The following is a 21,150-nucleotide window of genomic DNA, read 5'->3' as shown; positions in this document are numbered from 1 at the left end:
TATATGCGGAAGTTCAGGGGTAGACTAAGTGGCTACGATAGCTTTAAATACACAACGATTGTTCTGCATGAGCGCCGGCCAAAGGAATGCTTTGATAAGATCGGAACGGCGATCGGACTGGGGATGGCGTTCCTGTTTCTCTGGGCGCAGAAATCCTGAAGTGGAGTACGAGGAAATAATTGCAAAGAAATTAACTTAAGGTATAATTCTTTTTTGATTAATTTACCCAGATTGAAATCACTGTCGAGATAATATGGCGACTTCTGATTGATCATGTGCCAAGTTAAGCGCACGCAAGCGCTAACAAAGTGTGTGAGGGGTGGGCACGATTCCAGGCAGGGGTATTCATGCAATGTGGAAAGCACCTGTGAATGGAGAAAGTATAGAAAGTCAGAAGGGAATGCTGAAGCCAAATTCAATATATTTGCTGCATAATAAATTTAATTAAATATGTATGAAATCAAGCAAAACGCTTTTAAATGCGTCCCACGCACCTGATTGAACACAGAACGTTCGATTTCTCCCAAAGGAAATAATTCTACAGTTTCGTGCAAATAAGTTCGCACTGATCGATCCAAAGCGAGTGTGATCTCGTTCGACGCGTCTAAGGGGCAATTCAACGTGCGGCGCACCTCCATCACTTTCCTTTCACGCATTCCATGACACAGACGAAAAGATAACTGAAAGGAGATGGGCAAAAACAGAAAAGAGTTGAATGTGAAATAAGTAAAGTGAATACGATAATTATGGAATTGCATAAACGGCAAAAGTCAGATGGGCATGCACAACAGCAAACTCAGCCGCCCTAATTCAAATCACAATAATCACAAATAGATCCATAACAGTTGTAGAGACTGCCTGGGCGTCACTCTCAAAGTGCTGATAAGTAATTATTATTTATCGTAAAATATTTTCTTCGGGCGAAAATATGGCCATGCAAATATCAAACCACTTTTTTTTGTTGTTTTGCAAAGTCATCCAATTAAGCTAGAAAATGAGTATTTCTCTTGAGGCATTTGAAATCACTTTCTAGTGCCCCAATCATTAAGCACTTTTTTTGTATTTTTTGTAATTGACCGTTATTGTTCCCTGGCACGTTTCAGTCAGTGGATACCCGTGAGCAAGCACTTGACAACATCATTGCTCTTCGACTAACTGATCGTTACAATATTTTTATTACAAAAAATGATCAGCAGTGAACATTGTTTAGGCGTGCAATATTTTCTCAAGTAGACGCAAATAAATGCAATTGTAAGCAGTTTGTGAAATCTAAAGTGTTTATAAAAAGGCATCCTTTCGTGATTTAGATGTGTTGGTCAGAACGCAAAGTTTAAATGGTTTCTTATTTCTAAATATATGTAGGTAAACACATATTATATTGCATAATTAGAAAAATAGATACATATATAATATTTACACTGTGCAACGCGTTCCGTAAATAAATATGTGGCGGTGGTTTAATGCAAGCAGTTACTGTTGTCGTGGGGATCGAAATTAAAATAGGAAAGCAAATCAAATGATTAGAAATTCTTTATTGCTCTGTGTTATTCCAAAATGATTTATTCCCAAGAAAGTTCGAATTCAAATAAGGCTTCTTATGGCATTCGGCAGATGTTCCCTTCGTTCCAATCCTGCCCACTTGGAATGATTTCTCTGGCAAGGCCCTTAAACTCCAGTTTGTAGATAGATATATCTGTCCGAAGTTCAGAGAAAAACGGTATTAACTGCCCCTGCAGAGGCTAGTTTAGTGATATGACAGCCCTTCCAAAAGCCAAACCAGGCACCCATACATTAAAATTGGAAAAACCACTACGTTGTCCATCCACAGAACGACCTGTGGCTTGAGTAATGCTGTTTTTACTTTTATTACAATACATCACTTATATATTTCATATTTGCTCACGATCGCGAAATCAAAACATATTTGGGCAATGAAAGGAAATAGCAAAAAACCAATTCTGTTTTACAAATCAAAAAACGAAATAATCCTTGGATTTAGTACGGAGTTTATCGCATTCCATAATATTTTATGAAGAAGTAAGTCAAATATCAATATAATTAATGCATAACCCAAAGCTACTGCATTGCTTGGTAAAATGCTTCGTTGTGCGAATAGTTTTAGATCTTTTTTAATAGCACTTTTCCAGTATAAACTTACCACGATTATGGAGAAAAGGATTTTTGTTTTCAAATTATGAACATTTTTTAGCTGCGGCAGACCGTCCAACGCTTCCAACGTGTCCGCTCTGTTCTCCATATACAGGGTACGATACTGAGTTACCATTTCGCTGCAATTGAAGGACGAACAGAAATTTGTTATTTCTTGTAATATTTCCACTAAATACATTTAAATCAATTGTTTTTAACTTAAGTTCTACTTTCTGAAGTACAGTTAGTTACGAGTTAAATTAGTCATGCAATTACTTTAAAGCCAATGCCAAATGACAATGCGTGGCTTATTCAAAGTTTTGAATATTTTTTTTGTAATTCAAGTAAACATACAGTTGACTCTCTACCCACATACTCGTACATTATCATGCCCAAGTAGAGCAGTGTGGCATTAGCTAAAAGGTAGTACTCTCACTCCTTATATGGCATGTGTTTTTTCTTTTCATTTTTGTCATACCTCGTCTCCTCATTCGCTGAGTCATCCGAATGATAACCGTCGCTGCAAGTGCTGCTGCCACTACCCGGGCCGGTCGGACTTGTGGGCCCAGCTTCGGCTCCCATCAACTGCAAGACCGCTTCGCAACCTCGCGCGAAATTCATCAACAACCCCGCCGCCGGCCGTTTCTCTATGCACGCCTGACCATCCAAACGTTTCACCTGGCCTACACACTTTAACACCTCTTTGTCGTTTTCCACACGCTGACTCAGGTTCTCCACGAGGCAGGCCAATTGCTTCAGTGCCGGCTTGTCCACCATGGTAAGTAGTGTTTTGTTCTCTATGAGTCTTTGTTGTATATCACCGTAGTTAATGGCGAGTAAGCGCTGGTGTGAGGAATGCGCAGGATCTTGATGCGCTGTTTTCATACTAAGTTCTTCCAGCTTATGTATGGACATTTTGTATATGTCCACATGCCTTTGCAGCTCAGTCTTGAGTGCGACATGCAAAGATATTAGCTGCCCGGTGGAGTCTGTTGTGAGACCGTGCACGCCTAGGCCTTGGACAGCATTGTCTAAGGATTTTCGCTGTTCACGTAGGGTTTGACGCAAATTCGGTTCGTACTGCGCTATGGCTTGTATGAGCTTGGTGCAGCGTTGCCGCATACCTGATTCGTGCGGATGGGAGAAGAGACGCACCAGCTGCCAAACAACTGATTCAATTGGCACATCGGGTTTTGGTGTGGGATTGACGGTGATTAATCTGAGTTGAGTAAATCATTATTATGGATAATAGACAAAAACATTTTTTAAACAACGATTAAGAACAAATTTCAGAATTTCTCCAATCAATTTCTAAAAACGCCTACTGTACCTGGTAAAAAACGATTCCAGTAGATAAGCACTGTGTGGCAAATGCTCCAGAAGCAGGTCGATAGGCAATTCTGCTATGACTGAACGCAACACGGAAGGCCCCAGTCGACCCACAACTCCCGCCGCCTCCCTGTACTGTCGTCCCTCGGAGAGTAACATCAAGCGACGCAACACTTGCCTGGGACTCGTGAGGAACTCACGTCCATCACGCGGTGGCCCTCGTATACGTTCCCGACTATCGCCCATTGTCGCATTCAGCAACTGATGGTGAATCTCGTGTAATGTCCTTTTTCTTACGTGTGATGAGTTTAAGATTTTGTAAAGTTTGGATGAGTGTGTAAGTGGATTTTAAGAGCAGACGCGCAAATGTTTTCACCTAAATTATATCCAAGGGTTATAATATAATACTTCTTTATTTACTTTTAGAGTTCACAATATTTGGTTACAGAATAAAAAATAAAATTGCTTAACAAATAAATAAAGAATATGCAGCATTGGCCTTAAAGGACGTCGGCCGGAATATGGATATATTTTTAGCGCGTCACGTAAATTCATTTATAATTAGCTCTCTGGACTTTAAAGCACCAGCGACGTAAGAAATTAACTTTTTCCAAGACTCATCGTTTTTCCATTCAACACATTCACTACATCATAACGTGTGTACAGACAACACACCTTCCTATTTCGCTAAATTTCAAATAAATTGGGCTTCAAATTCATTAGAGTCTCATTTTCCTACACCCATCTAACAATTCTTTCATCTAAGACGCCCATCAATATTTTTGCTACACAGTTTTGCCACAATCGATAATTTGATACCATTTCCTCATTTCCCTTCTTAAATATCGGACATATAATATTATTATATCGGACGGGCTGAAAACACTTCTCTGTTTCACCCGCGTTGTATGGGCGCGTAAACGCATCGGCTAACTCGTCTAGCAACTCCTGCGGTATATTAAAAAAAAAATCGTACTATAGGTATTTATATAACTGTCAATTCCTGTTGAGTTTTTTGGCTTAGCTTTTTTTAACATTTTTCAATTTCTTCTCTTGTCATTGGTTTGTCCACATTGTGAATCTCAATTTTATTTAATCTCAAAGTAGTTCTTAAAAGCAGAAACACCAATACCTAATCCGAGATTTTTCGATGGTCTCTTCTTTTGGAAGTTAAATTGCTCCACTGTTTTGAGTCTTTAACATTATTGATTTTTTAATCGAGTTCTATTTAATAAGCTTTTTTACTTTCACGACATATTTCTCCAACTCCTTGTTTGCTTTTTTATATTTGTTTTCATTATTCAGTTCCAGGGTGTCGCTAAATGTACGAAGGCAATCAAAGAAAAGTATACTGCCGGAATTATTTTTCACAAATAGATTACTCGCTTTTTTCTTTTTTTTGGGCTTATGATTTGATCAATAATTGCACTAGCTCATCTGGACCCCATTATTTTTGATACTTTTTTTCACAATCAAGACTACATCTGCTTTAAAATTTTCTAAATGGCTCAAGGGGTTCTGATCCACTGCGAAAATGCCATTCACAGAGCTGCCAATACTGCCTATGACTGTTAAGGGGGAAGTCTACTGTGAATTTTTCAAAAAATCGATTTTTTTTTTATTAGCTTAAAAAATACTTTGAACCCTCTTAAATAAGGTACAATATGTGTTACAGCTGGCTAAATTTTTCTTCGTTGAAATTTCGACGTTTTCCCGAAGCGCTCCAAAGCGCGTACCTGCTATACTGAAACTTTAAACGCATTTTTCTCGAAACTAAGTTTTTGTATACGGTGTACACGATATCTCGAGTTCTGATAAATGAATCAGCTTAAAAATTTAATTATATATTCTCTGTAATAGTGTCTCTCGTCTGACATAGGATTTTTTTGATATCGTTATTTGTTAAATTGTTATAAACAATAGTAACATCAATTTTAGGCAAAAAAAAAGAAAAAAATTTCAAGAATTTTTTTTTCAACGCCAAAATTTTTTATCGACATACTCCTACGTCAGACGAGAGTCAATACTATGTATATGATAACAATATTTTGTTTTTTTGTTTTAGATCACCGAAACGTAAGATTTCATGTACACCGTTTAGGCACCTAAGAAAAGCGGACCTGCGCTTGCAGAAGTGCCACAGCGGCCATTTTAAATATTTTGACTTAAAATTTTTTTTTCAAAAACTTAAATATATAATAAAGATAAGAGTTTAAATAGATTTTATGTACGAGCAATATTTTGTTAGAAATAAAATCCGGAAGTAAGCCTGTTTTTCCCCTTGTCACAGTAGACTTCCCCCTTAAGGGGGTAGTATGGTACTTTTTTTTTTCATTTTTTTTTTTTTTTTTTTAAATTATTCTATAACATCTTAAGATTATTGTGTGAAAGTTTGAAGTGCATTAGAGTAAAATTGACAAAGACACAAAGGATTAAGTATCTACCTCTCCAACCGGATTTCACGCTGTAAAAATCTTCACAAATCTTTAAACGCGTTTTTCTCACACTTGCCTTTTTTACGGTCGGTGTCCACTGTAGATTCATATCTACTGCACCGATTCTTTTCAAATTTGGTTTTTTTGTTTCTTTACTTTATTCACGAGGTAATGACGTCGAGTTTTTTTTTTTTTTAATTTTGTCATATTTTAAAACAACAAAGTTTTCAAGTTTTTTTTATGAAAAATCGGTGTTTTGACTTCAAAGCGCTTTAAAAAATTAAAAAAAAAAAAAAAAAAAAAATTCGACGTTGTTACCTGCGAAACTTTATTAGCTGATGAAATCAATTTGGTTTTTTGATTTTAGTTGATCCAGTAATGAGTTCTGAGGGACACCGCAATAAAACTTTTTTATGAGACGTCCGCGAAGATTCGCTGCCACCAACTCATTTCTTCATAAAAATCAATGAAAATTTCACACAATATTCTTTAAATATGACTTTATAATGAAGTAATTTTAAAATTTTGAATAAATCAACTGTGTCGACAAAAAAAATTTCGAAAAATATGCTTGTTTTACACCGAATTAACCATACTACCCCCTTAAGTTATCTTCTCTATCGCCATACAAGGGATATGTGGCATGAGAGAGGTTGGTTTATGATTAGTTATGTATAGTTTGCTGATATATGTTTATACACAGACACTGTTACACATACCTATACATACATAATAAATATAATATTTCGGGCGCCTTATATCCCATAACTTTGAAATTATAAGTGGAAGAAAAAATTCCATCTGATATTGCGGAGGAGTTGGCTACTCATCAAAGTGTTAAGGAAATATTTTCAGAGGCTTGACATGGGTAACAGAAAAATATTTGTACTCTGCAGATTTTACATTTGGTATGCCATCACAGCAAAGAGCATAAGTAAATATAATTCGGACTTTCTCCTGCGTGCCACGACCGCGTAAGTATCTAACAACAAATACATATATATATGTACGTACGTATATGAATATAGGTTTGTCTACGCACCTGAATAAACGAATGGTTGCAAGTTTATGAGTCGTCAACAATAATATCAACTCTCGGCGCAACAGATAAGGAAGCGAGGCATGGGAGATTTTTGATTTATAACCAGAAGATGCGTATGTGTGTGTATGTATGCATCTGGGAATGCCAAGGAAAAGTTTAATTTTGAAAATTGTAACCGTTGCAAATGCATTTCATTCACTCATTATGCATTCTTCATCTTGGAGCTAATCCACTGGATTCACCAAATAAAATACATTTTGAAAATTAAACTTTTAACAATAGGAAATAAAGGAAAGATAGTTTTAACACTTATTCCTACATACAAACTGAATGTTATTATTTTTTGCAAACAAAGAAATTTAAATGCCATGGGAACTGCGTTATTTATGCACATATATGTATGCATGTGTATGTAATTTCATGTTGAATGCATTTCCTACTTCTTGCAACACTTTTCACAGAGGTTCCGAAAATGTTTGCGATTACCCCTACGTGAAGTTGTTTCAAGCACATTTTGTAATTAAAATTCATTTCATATTCATCGTTGAATATTCAACGCAGTTGACTAAGCAATTTGCCTTCAACTGCTGTAGTCTTTTGTTACAAATGGCCGTCAATAAAGACAAAGACAAATTAAAGGTTCAAGTTGAGGAAAAGGCAATGGATTTTACTTCGCGTACAAAAACAATAAAGCCATCTTTAAAAACACGCAGAAATATTCCTATGTGCACACCTTCAAAGGTAATTAACAACTATGATGTACGCAAACGTTTACATGCAAGTACATACAGGTATGTACATAAATACGTGCATAGCTACTCATAGGGCACAATGAAAGACTTAGGCCGCGAACTTCACAATTTTTACCTGTGAACGCAAAAGACAAAACAAAACAAAAACATAAACTGCTTGAAGTACGACACGGAAAAAATGCTCTTAGACGCACATCTCAACATTCATCTATTCTTCGCCAAGACTGTTATTTTTCCATACATAACTTCACTGCTTTTTTGAATGCAAGTCGGTCAGCGCGAATTTCCTTCGGGTATTGGCCAAATTCGACTTAATAAAAGACAACATTTTTATGGAAAACAAAACCAAAAACAGGTTCAATTTAAAAATTCTCCACCTAAGTAGTTGAATTCATTGAAAAGATAAGGAAAAATGGAAATGCAGCTGCAAAAGCAAGAATATTTGTAATATAGGTATCTTCGTGAGATGGAACCAGAAATAGCTTTATACCCGTATAGTGTCCCACATACATGCATTCATATTTGTACACGCCATTGTAGGTATTATAATCACTTTACTGCTACATATATCAGCAGTTTTTTCCTTCCTTGTGGCGGTTTTCAGTGTTATTAACCCGTTTCCGGCTGACGAGCAACAACTTATAATATTATAATTCTCAAAACAAACTTTAATAAATATGTATAACGAAAGAAGCATGAAAAATTAATTGAAGGCATACCCGCACCAATGTCTCTACGGGGTCTTGATATTTGTCTGGTTTTTTTTGTTTGTTTGTATATGAAAACCATTTGTCTATATTCTCAATTTAATTACTTTCATTTGCCAAGAAAGTTGGCGCCCTCGGTGGCCGCTGTAGCCGAATGATTAGTGCGTGACTACCATTAAGAAGTGCACAGGTTCGAATCTCCATCCATGAAACACTAAAATTATAGAAAATCTTTTTCCTAAAAGCTTTTGCCACAAACATCCAATTATTTATACACAAACAGCCTTGGCCAAAAGTACTCATAGCCAATCCTCTGCGGCATGCTGCATACCAGTTGGGCACTTTTGGGTTATTTTCTCGAAATTGGACTAGGATAGCTTCTTGGGTGTTGATATTTAAAAACAAAGTAAACTAAGCTTACCACGAAGTTCGATTCATCAGACCACAGGACATTCGACCAATCTTCCTCGGAAAAATATTGGTATCAAAGAGCCCATTCCAAACGCTTTTCCCGATTTGTTTCGGAAATCTACGGCTTCTTTTTGCTCATTAGCGGATTTTAGTATTTCTTCCAACTGGGCGGCTGCAATAGCAGAAGAGGATTTTTTACGACACGCGTATACGCTTTCGGACCTCTCGTTCGTTAGTGAGGCATTTTCTTCCACTTTTTAATTTGTTATAGTGGGATTTTGTCTCCGCAAACAGCTGACTAGCGCACCAGACTGCGTACCGCGAACATACCACCAAATTGGCTATCTCAACCTGAGACTTCCCTTGTTCACTTAAAACTTGGATTCTCACTCTTTTGTCGTAACAAAGTTCACTTTTTAGGCATTCAGATAAAAAAAATTAGTTGTATCCTCTTGATGGTTTTGCATTAAAGATTATTCAAAATCCAAAATATTTTAAGTATACCTTTAAAAGAGCAACTTTTTAGACTTTTTAGACCAAAATGTGCCATGGCTTTTCCCATAAAAAAATGTATTGTTGTAATCAAAGCAACATATTTGCAAAAAGGAGTGGTCACTTTGGTAGCCACAGTTGAAGTTACTTTATTTTAGTTATTTTAGTGGGACGCCCAATATTCTGGGCCAAGGTCTTATATATAAGAACATTATTTTGGTCGTGTTTGAATTTTTGCATAGAATGCAATCAAGTAGGTAAATTATTTGAGTTTTCAATTAACTTGCAATCAAAAATAGTTCAGTTAAATTCTTTTTAAACTTCAGAGGTAATTGTAAATATTTGTATTCATAAAACTATATAATATAATATATATATTATATATAAATAAATAAATTGCATCGAGTTACTTAGCTTCCAAAATATGTTGAACTTATTTAAAAATAGTTGTAAATTTCCCTTTACAAAAATAGTATCCACTTAATTAGATAGGAATTGGTCTCTACTTCAAATTCGATAGACAGCTCACGAAACAAAAGGATCAGAAGTGCACAAGACATAAGGAAGTAGCCCCTGCCCTCAAATAAATACTGATTGCATTCGCGTTACTGTTGACAATCATAATTACAAAGCATTGCCTCCAACAACAAAGTCAGCCTGCATTGCATTACACTTCAGAGAGCCACTCTTGTCTGCAAGCGTTACTTGGTTTGCATTGTTCTGATACTAAACTATCATTTTCATTACGCTTTTATGTCAGGGCATTGTGTTTAATCAAGATAAAGTGGGGCTACGTATGAGAACAAAAGTGCTACCAGTTCTTTTCTAAAGTTGCCTTTTACAAATCTAGCATACACACACACCCACACATATTCATGTAGGCACTTTAATGGCAGTGAATGTATGCAATAATATTGAAGAGTGTTGTTGACAAATGCTGGCAAACGGCATTCAACTAAGCCAATGGGGCCTGAAAAAAACTGAAGAAAAGGTGGTACATCGATGAAAGTAGATTAAAAGCAATTGCGTAATTTCACACACACAAGTGTCTAATATACATACTTTCATATACTTGTGTTTGTATTGGTACGACTTTAATCAGGAAAACACCTTGCAACATAAGCAAGGTCAACTATGAGGTACGTATTGTTGTCAGCTACAGCAGTAAAGGGTATTCATACAAGGCTTGACATAGCCCCGAATTTTTGCAGGTGGAATTATGGCTAGTAATCCAGATATGGTGAATTCATTCCCTACTTAAGACATAAAATATGCAAACACATTTTTCATTAGCAATTGCACTGGGGCAGCCAGTGTTTAATCTCCGAGCACATTTCTGCTATGACAAGTCATTCCAAAAGGATATCACACATATGAACGTGACGGAAAAAGCGCAGTGCTTTACACTTTTAATGGCAACTCAACGCAATGCTAAGCTTTTTTTATTATTATGTAAGTATTTATTGAAGCTCACATTATTAAGTGAAATTGACTTAGGTCCGCAACTCAATGGTGCATACATATGCATTACACATACACTTACATAGCTATGTTATGATACTCGTATCCACATAGCTGATAATCTCGCTAAGCTTACAATATGAAGTAGGAAGTAATATAGAACCAGAACAACGGTATTTGCTGCAATCTAAATAGAAATTAAACTCTAAAATGTTATATTTTGCTGGAAAATCATAAATAGCGATTGGTCGTGAGCTCGAGCACCTTAAAGTAAATAAAGTTTTTGTTTATCTCACAATTACTCGTTACAATTATACTGGTAGCATCGCGAAATGTCATGGAGGTGGTCATCAAGCGACTTGAGCGATGTCCCCGATGATGTGCCAATCAAATGGCGAAAGAACTGAAAATATCGTTTCATCGAGCCTGGCGTCAAGGTAAATGCGAAATATTATCGGGAAAGCCATGGGCAGACAAACATTTCGGTGGCACAATTGCTCTCAAATTCACCAGACGCGAATCCAATGGAAAAGGTGGTCATATCGGGCAAAGGTAAATTGATTCTTAATTTTGTATTATTTGATTATTGAATTGAATAAAAGTAATTTTCCAAACTAAATTTATGGCCTTTTTAAATGGTTACACTTAAAGTGCCGGACCCTGTATATAAGTAAGATGGTTGCACGATTATAATTATGCAACGAGGTGTATTTTATGGAAGTATTTTTTTATACATAAACTAGGTTTTTACCATTATAATTGACACTCAAATCGAAGTTGATAGGTCGGACCCAACTAGAATCTAAAACTTGTTATTTCCTATCAGATTAGAGAGCTCTGGCTATAACAAATTTATATCGGCTACGTAATTATTTGTAGCTACTGTAGTACTCAACAGTACAATTAGAACAAACGCGACTTTTATGATAATGACATTTCTTTTTCGTTGCGTTTTGCTACTTTTCTTCATCACCGTTTAAGTATGTGCATATGTATGTGTGTTTGCGAGGCACCTGTGTTCTGCAGATATCCGCCAAAATAATTTTGTAGCCACTTTTATTTACTTTTATTGTATTTGTATGTATTGTAATATATGTAACTACATAAATATATTCCAGATGCTTTTGTTTGTTGTAACGGAAATGTGGGCGAGCAGTGGACAGCAGTAAAATGGACAAACAATTCTGCACTCGCGTTTTGATTTTCTCATTAGACTTTTCGCGTTGACTGTAGTTACTTCATATATTTAGTAGAGTTGGGTGATTATAATGTATGTGTGTACGTAAGTATAGCGGCCGCTTAATGGCGCAATTAAAATAAAGCACATAGACTTTAACTTTACAACTGTACTTTGACGAACGAGTACTGAGACTTTAAAACAGCTACCGAATGAATCCCAAAACATAAACTATTTGTAATCGTAACACTGTCTAAATATGATCTAACGCGACTTCTGAGATGCCACTTTAATTTCCACTTTTAGTCATTGTGTGGCAAAAGAAGCGGTCCCTTACAAAACCGCATTCGAGCATGACTTGATCGCGCAGTAAACCGCTCAGGCTGCCTTCAAAGTTTTTTTGTATTGTAAGTTCTTAGAAATATATGTAGTGAGTGCATGTGTCTGTGTTTGCAAGTTTTATTTTATTTACTTCTCATTCTTTGTTTGCGTTCATAAAGATATTTACCCTGCTTTAATTACAAGCCACAGGCAAACAAAGATTTATACGCATTAGGGCAATGGTTGTATGCATACATTTAACTCAACTTGTGTGCATATGTACATATGTATGCATTCTGAGGTGCAAGAACCTTCCGCGTTGTGCTCCAGCTTAATTATATTTTGAAAATTTCTAAAAGCGAAGCCCACATACACTTAATATGACTTGGCCAGCAAGACTTGAAACAAATTATACTGTGAATAATAAAGTGTGAAAATGTTTACAGGGAAATTTGCGCACGAGCGAGCGAGCGATGATGATGATTTTGAAGAAAATACCAGAAATGTAGTTGCTCATTTAATTATATTTGTGGACTGGTGTTACTTTCCTAAGTGAAATTCAAAATTTGAGGCATAAAAAAACTATTAAAGCTTCAGTCTAACGCCGTTATTTTGGAGTCAATTATACCTTCATATATATTTTTTAATGATATGCTGTTATTTTCTACATTATGTGGGATACATGGAAATTTTTCATCTGGAATGCGAAGCCAATGTGAAAAGCAATACACACATTGGAAATAAGTGCGAAAGGATTATTACCAATTATTAACGAATTCTCTAGCCTGATTATTTATTCACAATGGGAAGTGACATTCTAAATCCAATATCAGAAGTGGGGAATGATGCAATTGATTGGCTCCTTGAATTACCTTCGAGTAGTAATAAAAGATTTTTCCTAGAAATTCGAAGGCCGTATGATCGCTCTTCACTTCTAACCGAAAGCTTCTAATTGATAGCACTTTTTATTTAAATAGCGGCGACTTACCCGCAGGCGAAGACAGAAGCAATTCACGCCAATTCTCCCAAAAAAAGTTTTCTCCTAAAACATTGGTTAGTGCTTATCTGTAGGAAAACATGCAAGCGTGCGCTACAAATATCACAAACAAAAGTATTTAAATTGAAATTCAAAAGAAATAAAGAATAATAGACAAATTTCTAACATATTTTTAACACAAACATCAATAGAAGGTCTTTTTTCTAGCACATCATTTGACTGTTCATTCGTTTTTTGTTAATTGGGCGGCTCAATCAGTGCCACTCAATTCACAGTTATTCGTTACACTTGCATACATTTACCATTTGTAAGCATTACTACCACCTGTGGGTTACAATGGCACACGGCATTTTGCGTTTCTACGATGAGTTGACGCTGCTATCGATTAATGCCTTCCACCATGAAATCGGCAGAAATTCACCATGTCCCCATAATGAGTTAATGTGTATGCATGAGCGTAGATCGCTAAAATTCACTGTTTTACTACCTCTAACTTACATGCATACACACATATAACACAATTCAGAGATGGAGGAAGGTCGGAAGGTCGGCAGGTCTACAGAATGCACTATAGCTTAGATGAAGTAAAGGGAGAGAAATTCAATGCTTTAAAGACCTACTTTTACGATCAGCACCAAAAACAACAACAACGTTACAACCGACTCCCAATGATTGCTACTACTATTAATTATTGTAATTATTTTAGTTTTGTTGGTTTTTGAAGTTAAGCTATGAAATTTCAACCGGAAGACAATGATGACCGAAGAAGCAAGAGAGAAAATGAAAAGCCGGGCTTATGCACACCAACCCAAATAAAAATTAAGAACACGAACGAAAGACAATTTGCGATTTCGTTTCGGTCATTTGTCATAATTTCATTCAAATTAACACAGATTCTTGTAGCTCTTAATTGACTGACCGTTATGCGTTGTAAAATGTGTGCCCCTTTTTTATTTTACCAATGACTGCAGCTTCCTGCAGGGAACTCAAATCAATTAAATATGCATACACACATATGTACGTACATTCGAATATATGTATACATTTACCGGACATTTATTTTGAATTAAATCAATACCATTCTTATGTATTTAAGTACATCAATAATCAAATAATCAAAAAATAAAATCAAATATCCAAGAGAAAATGGAAATAGGATGATTTTTGTAATGCTTAATTACACCCTATCCGGCAACTACCTTTCAATCCGTAGATACTTCACTCCACCAGTGGAAAAAACACGACATCCCTACAAAAATATTTCAAAAGCTCTTCTAAGAATTAACCAACAAACTTATAGAAACAAATTCAAACAAATCTTCACCTATGGTTCAAAAAGCGCAAACCAAAGAGGGTTCAGCGTTGTAGCTTTATAACAGTACACATTTTGCTTGAATTAGTGCAATATGTTCGCCAAATACCTGGAAAAATTGCAATTTGTTCCGATTCCTTAGCCTCATTGGAAATTGCAAAAAACATAAACAATAACAATTATTATAGGGCCTACGTTGGAAACTGCTTAATAAAAGGAACTCAAAACCGCCCCCTAACTGTGTCTCTAAACCTCCTACGCACAGATATTTTTCATATCTCATATCACATAGCAAACAAATTTAAAAATCAGCAATACTCCACATTCGAAGAAACAACCCAAGCAATTTGAAGCAAGCAATCAATGAACGCACATTTGCGCATAAAACCGACATAACTAGAAGGGAAATAACAAAAATAATTAGGCTACACCTCGGATACACAAGACTAGCACAAGACAAGTGAATATCTGTAAATACTGCAATACCTCAGCTCAAAGCATCAAACACATCCTAGAGGGCTGTGCACATTTTATAAATCACTAGGCAACACAAAAAAAGAAGTAGGAGAAGAGGATACAGAAATTGACCATCTCTCAGTCTAGAATGAGGGCGAGTATCCATAGCTATAAGCGTATTGCAATTTATAGTTAACTGTATGTAAATATAATTCTGGATAAACAAAAAAAAAAAAAAAATATACCCCAATGCATCCATATAAATATTTTGAATATAAGGGTGGAATGTTCCTAGCATCAAGACCTTTTCGTCACTTAGGTATGCAAAGCCTAATATTGCTTATTAACAAGTGAATAATTCCCACTCCTTGCATCCATATTTACTTAAACTATTCAGTCAAACTTCATTGTCAAAATCAATGTATGTATATGCAGTTCATATATTTATCGCTCCGGCAGGACAGTCTTTTAATGCAAACAGATACATTTTGAGTGAACCGTGAAAGCGTTTTTTTAATGTAATTAAATCAGTCTAATCAGAAATCTGAGAGGGTTTTGTGGATTCTCCACTATCATCATTCAGGTCGAAGAGTTTTTTTTATACCTTTAAAACTTTGCAATCAATTAATAAATGTTGGCAAAAAAGTCTTGCGGTATTTCCGCAAGCTTGTCTTTGCAAGCACGTAGGTCTAGTTGTATTCGGCGCATCGGTTCACGCTAGAGCTTTTTGGAAAGCTCTTTTCACGTGCTAACACGTGTTTGATTAATTGTTGTTTGCTTTTATTCGTTCGTGAGTTATAGCGTCGCAAATATGGAGCAAAATAAAGAGAAAATACGGTATATTTTACAGTACTACGATAAAGGCAAAAATGCATCTCATGCTGCCAATAAAATTTGTGCAGTTTATGGACCCGATACAGTTTCCATTTCCACCGCACAACGATGGTTTCAACGTTTTCGTTCTGGTGCAGAGGTGATCGAAGATGCGCCACGGTCCGGAAGGCCTGTCGTCAAAAATTGCGATAAAATCGCTGAATTGATCGAAAGAGACCGGCATAGTAGCAGCCGTAGCATCGGCCAAGAGCTGGGCATGAGTCATCAAACCGTTATAAACCATTTGAAGAAGCTTGGATTCAAAAAGAAGCTCGATGTATGGGTGCCACACGACTTGACGCAAAACAACATTTTTGCCCGTATGGATGCATGCGAATCGCTTCTGAATCGCAAAAAAATCGACCCGTTTTTGAAGCGGATGGTGACTGGCGATGAAAAGTGGGTCACTTACGACAACGTGAAGCGCAAACGGTCGTGGTCGAAAAGCGGTGAAGCTGCCCAGACGGTGGCCAAGCCTGGATTGACGGCCAGGAAGGTTCTTCTGTGTGTTTGGTGGGATTGGCAGGGAATCATCCACTATTACCTGCTCTCCTATGGCCAAACGCTCAATTCGGACCTGTACTGCCAACAACTGGACCGCTTGAATGCAGCACTCATGCAGAAGAGGCCATCTTTGATCAACAGAGGCCGAATTGTCTTCCATCAGGACAACGCCAGGCCACACAAATCTTTGGTGACGCGCCAGAAGCTCCGGGAGCTCGGATGGGAGGTTCTTTTGCATCCACCGTATAGTCCGGATCTCGCACCAAGTGATTACCACCTATTTCTGTCCATGGCGAACGAGCTTGGTAGTCGGAAGTTGTATTCAAGAGAGTCCTGTGAAAATTGGCTCTCCGAGTTTTTTGACAATAGGGAAGCGAGCTTCTATAAGAGGGGCATTATGAAGTTGGCATTAGTTTGACTTAAATCGCATTATTACAACCAATTTTATGAACAATTGAAAATTCAATAAAAATACCGCAAGACTTTTTTGCCAACCATATTAAGAAATAATTGGTATATCAACCCTGTTTTGATAACATTTCCCTATTTAACCCAACAAATTTCTCGGGTTTGGTTATGGAACTCCTCAAATATGTACCTTCTTTGGTAATAAACCTGTAGGTGTTCCTATTTAAAACACATATTGCTGGACCTCCTCTTAACCAGGCACATAGCGTATCATGTGAGGTTATCTAAAAATTTTCCGCCAGTATTCCCTTATTCATCAAAATTTAATACTTTTTACTTACCCAGCCTTCGAGTAGCGATAAGTGACTTCTAATGAAATTCAAACTAATTTTTTTAGCATAAACTTTATTGCAAGTACTGCATTCAACCGTTTCAATAATTCGTATGTGTGTAACAAATTATGTATGGGTACGCAAAGCGCAGTTAATTAATCAAAACTTTAAAATCAAATTGAATAACGAAGTTTGTACAAACACTCATTTAATGTGAAATGTTGACCTTGTTTTATTTAAAAATTGTCTCAGAGTTTAGAATTATTTTAGCCTTTTTAGTTAGTTTAACGCCTGAAACAACATGCAAAATGTAATTTGACCGTTCGAATGCAAAATTGTTTAAAACTTCTTTGCTCACAATAAAGCACGCACTTCGTTTTACTGATTCAATACACGCACGTAAATATATTTTTCAATACAGTTACCATTTTAATCGAAAGAACGTGTTACATTCACTGAATACTACAAAATCAAAAGTAAAATAACATTCACACCAAAATTCAAATAAAATCTAAATTATTTTCTTTCAAATGTTGCCGAGCGCGCTTTCACTGCAAATGCAACCGTTGGCGGTAAAATATCAGCGAAGACTGAATGCCATGACCAAAGACATTGTACCAAAGACACGGCATGTAAAACTTTCTTAAGCGTCAAAGCGGCAATGTGGAAGAATTACTCGGGTAGATGTGTCAGTGTCAGTGCTACAGCCAGGCAGAGCAACAGTAAAAGGCAGTGACAACGAACGTAACGCAGAAAGGAAGGTGCGCACTCAAATAGCAAGTGCCGGACTAGTTGCAGGGGCGGAGGCAGTGAGCAGTTAGGTGGCTGGCTGTACGGTGGCACTTGCCATGCAGAGTTTTTTGTTTGCGTTGCTTGTTCAGCTTGCGAGCATTCCAACTAACTCAGCGCCCAAACAAAATGAACAAACAAATGAGATAAAAAAGCATTAAAATATTTGTTCGCTTGTTTGTTTGTTAGGCATGACAGAGGATCCAGAATTCAACTGCAGAGATGGAACATCAAAAATCTGCTCATAAAAACCATCTGCTTTTTGAAGGCGACTGCTAGACTTTTCTTGCTTTGCGCTTAAGACCTAATGCGTTCTGAGCACATTTAAATTTTTCTTTTGCTGTTTTTTGGTTTTGCCGACAATTAAAATGCTAACAGAGATCTATACATTTTAATCGGAACCTTTGCTTTTAAATCTCTCATGGATTTGCAATGGCGATCAGTATTTGTAAGAAAAAGGTCGAGTGTTAATTTCCGATGTCATGAAACAAAGAGCCTGGACCTATGCTGCCTCCATAACTTCAATTCAAATTTCCCGCCAATTTGGAAGCTACGACTTTATTAACTCATTTGTGGTTTTTACAAAAGGGTTGTGCATTTTTTTACGAGGATTTTTTAAACACCTCAGATACCCTGTTTTTGCGGTTTATCTTTTAAGCGAATTTCGCCTGCTGTATTACTCATCCATTTACAACTAACTGCATTGCTTCTACAAAGTCTTGGAAAGGCAAAAGGACATGAACCATTATTTTTGAAGAATACTTTACGGTATGATCTCTTTTATTACCACAAAGTATATTATGATACTTTTTTGAGTTTTTCTACTGGGGTTCTATGCTTCGCCTAGGAACCACAGGAAAATATGTATAAGTACTTCAATCAGCGTCAAAATGAAGTGTACAATTCATATTGGTAAGTTTTGACTAATAAATATAAAATAAATAAAGATTAAAACCCAGCCGTCTCGGTTAAGCAAATTCAACTCTGTGAACATAATATTTTCAAATGACAATATACAGTAGAAATACAGGGTTGGCCAAATAAGACCTCCTAATGTTAGGCACAAATACCTTTTTTATTTTTGACATATTTATTTTTCTCTTTTTGTAGGTAATAATTGAATTGTTGGCAATTTATTATGGAAACCTACAGCACAACACAACGCGTTAAAATTATCGAGTTTTTCTATTCTAACACAATTAGCCACACAAATTGATTTTTTAAACAATGATTTGATGTCGGATGAAGCGCATGAAGCGCGTGGGGCTCTGAAAATCCAAGAGCAACACACCAACATCAGTTGCACCCATCTAAATGTACTGTTTAGTGCGATGTTATGGCCACTAGAGTTATCGGTCCATATTTCTTCGAAAATGAGGATGAAACGCCGGAATCGATTTCAGGAGCTTCTTACAGAAAATTGATTGAAAACTTTTTGCGGCCAATGGCGGAGCAGTATCCTAATTTGTGGTTTCAACAAGATGGAGCAACTGCGCATACTGCTAGGCAGTAGTCTTTAGTCATTAAGAGGTCTTATTTGGCTCACCCTGTGCTTAGAGAGAATATTTGAAAAGTAGTCAAGTAGTTTTGTAGTTCAGTAATGCAGAGAAATAAGTGATTATGTTCTAACAATTTTGTAATATAAATAATCTATATATATAAAAAGAAGTTACATTTCCTTGGTAATCTTATAACTCAAGAGCCGCCGAACCGATTGACACACAAATTTTAGAGTTCTTTTCTATCTTTGAGGAGGTGGTTTATGTGAAGTTTGATTGAAATCGGTGCAGCCGTTCCTGAGTTATGACATTTTATGCTTATGAGCGTTTCTGTTGTACTGTTGTGGTTGTAAGTGTTTATGTTAATATTAATTTGCTGTCGTTGGAATTCAGTTTTTGCAAATATATTTTATTGGTGATGAGAATCGTGAATTAGATCAGCGCTGTGCAATTTCGACGAATACGAGAAGATCAATCGTGAATGAATTGCAAATAATGTTCCATTAACACAATGAATTGGTGAAATTGTTCAAAGTGGCACTCGATCTGATGCCCACCGATGGCCACAAAATCATAATAAAAGCCGATAAAACACCAATTGGGGAGCACGCCAGACGATTCAATGTAGCAACGATTGATGAAGTAGCCATTGTTGTGGTTGGTGAACAGTTTCGGTCACGAGATATTGTTTTGTATCGTAGAAATGAGCAATTACAACGTATTTCAGAACTCCATCGCTGTTATGATGCATTGCAATACCCCATTTTGTTTTGGAGAGGTCGTCCCCTATCATACCAACATACCAATGATAAATCCAACAACTGGTACATACACATTTTATTTTTGTTGAAATATGATTTTTAAATAATTTTCATACGCTAATTAATTTTTGCATTGCAGGTCAAAAATCAACGAAAACCGTCAGTGCGATGAATTTTTATTCGTATCGATTGATGATTCGCCCTCAAGAAAACAATTTTATTTTGCGATGCAATCAACTTTCGCATCAATATATCGTCGATATGTACGCCAAAATTGAAAGTGAGCTATTCAATTTCATCCGTCAGAGTCGAGCCCGATTGAGATCAGAGGAATACATACATTTGCGTGACGCAATAATCAATGATGCTTTTATCGAATTGCAAGTCATTTTGGACGAAAATATAATAGATGCTTTCCATTTCAATTCAACCGGGCTATTCGGGTCATGTTCTTCGATTTCGATGTAACTTAAATATGTTGCTCTCTGGTCAAAATAATGAGACACGTATTTTTTTGTTCGCCCGAAAAAAATTTTTTTCAAGAGTTATCGGCAATTTTGTTTTTCGCCCCTAACTCGATTTTTTTTAATTATATAAGAAAAAATTTTTTTTAAATGCCCATAACTTAGTCAAAAATGAACCGATTTTAATAATTCTGGGTTCAAAATGATTGTAATTACTTACACGAGCGACTTCATGTAGAAACAATTGCAAAAAAGTAGTAGAAAAATTTTTTATTTAGCAAAAAAGAAAAAAAATTTAAATTTTTTCAAAATTCAATATTTCAAAAAGTGTATTTTTTTTTTTTATAACTTTTCCCAAATCAAAAAAACATCTCAAACTTTAATTGAGCTGCATGCCTAGTAGCTAAAATGAGTTGTTTTTGAGTAATGAATTTTTGAGTAAACACCCTGTTTCGCACTTTTTGTTTTTTGCAAAATAAA

The 21,150-nt window shown here is 36.2% G+C and overlaps 2 protein-coding genes across 2 annotated transcripts; one reads left to right on the top strand and one right to left on the bottom strand.

Moving 5' to 3' along the window:
- Nucleotides 1-24: 24 nt before the first annotated feature.
- LOC128856091 (uncharacterized) lies at nucleotides 25-17,995 on the bottom strand. The gene is made up of 7 exons (XM_054091468.1): nucleotides 17,167-17,995; nucleotides 3,479-3,853; nucleotides 2,627-3,367; nucleotides 2,159-2,288; nucleotides 495-680; nucleotides 227-365; nucleotides 25-155 (listed from the first exon to the last, which is right to left on the bottom strand). The coding sequence occupies exons 2-7, from the start codon at nucleotides 3,721-3,723 to the stop codon at nucleotides 25-27; spliced, it is 1,572 nt and encodes a 523-aa protein (XP_053947443.1). The 5' UTR covers nucleotides 3,724-3,853; nucleotides 17,167-17,995.
- A 1,962-nt stretch (nucleotides 17,996-19,957) lies between these two features.
- On the top strand, nucleotides 19,958-20,595 carry LOC128860939 (uncharacterized). Its single transcript, XM_054098746.1, has 2 exons — nucleotides 19,958-20,269; nucleotides 20,346-20,595. Exons 1-2 carry the CDS (start codon nucleotides 19,995-19,997, stop codon nucleotides 20,482-20,484), a joined length of 414 nt encoding a protein of 137 aa, XP_053954721.1. The 5' UTR covers nucleotides 19,958-19,994; the 3' UTR covers nucleotides 20,485-20,595.
- Nucleotides 20,596-21,150: the final 555 nt, after the last annotated feature.

This window comes from Anastrepha ludens, chromosome 2 (assembly GCF_028408465.1).
Source record: "Anastrepha ludens isolate Willacy chromosome 2, idAnaLude1.1, whole genome shotgun sequence".
NCBI classification, from domain to species: domain Eukaryota; kingdom Metazoa; phylum Arthropoda; class Insecta; order Diptera; family Tephritidae; genus Anastrepha; species Anastrepha ludens.
The sequence above is the reverse complement of the archived record's forward strand: the minus strand, read 5'-3'. Positions and strand labels throughout refer to the sequence as shown.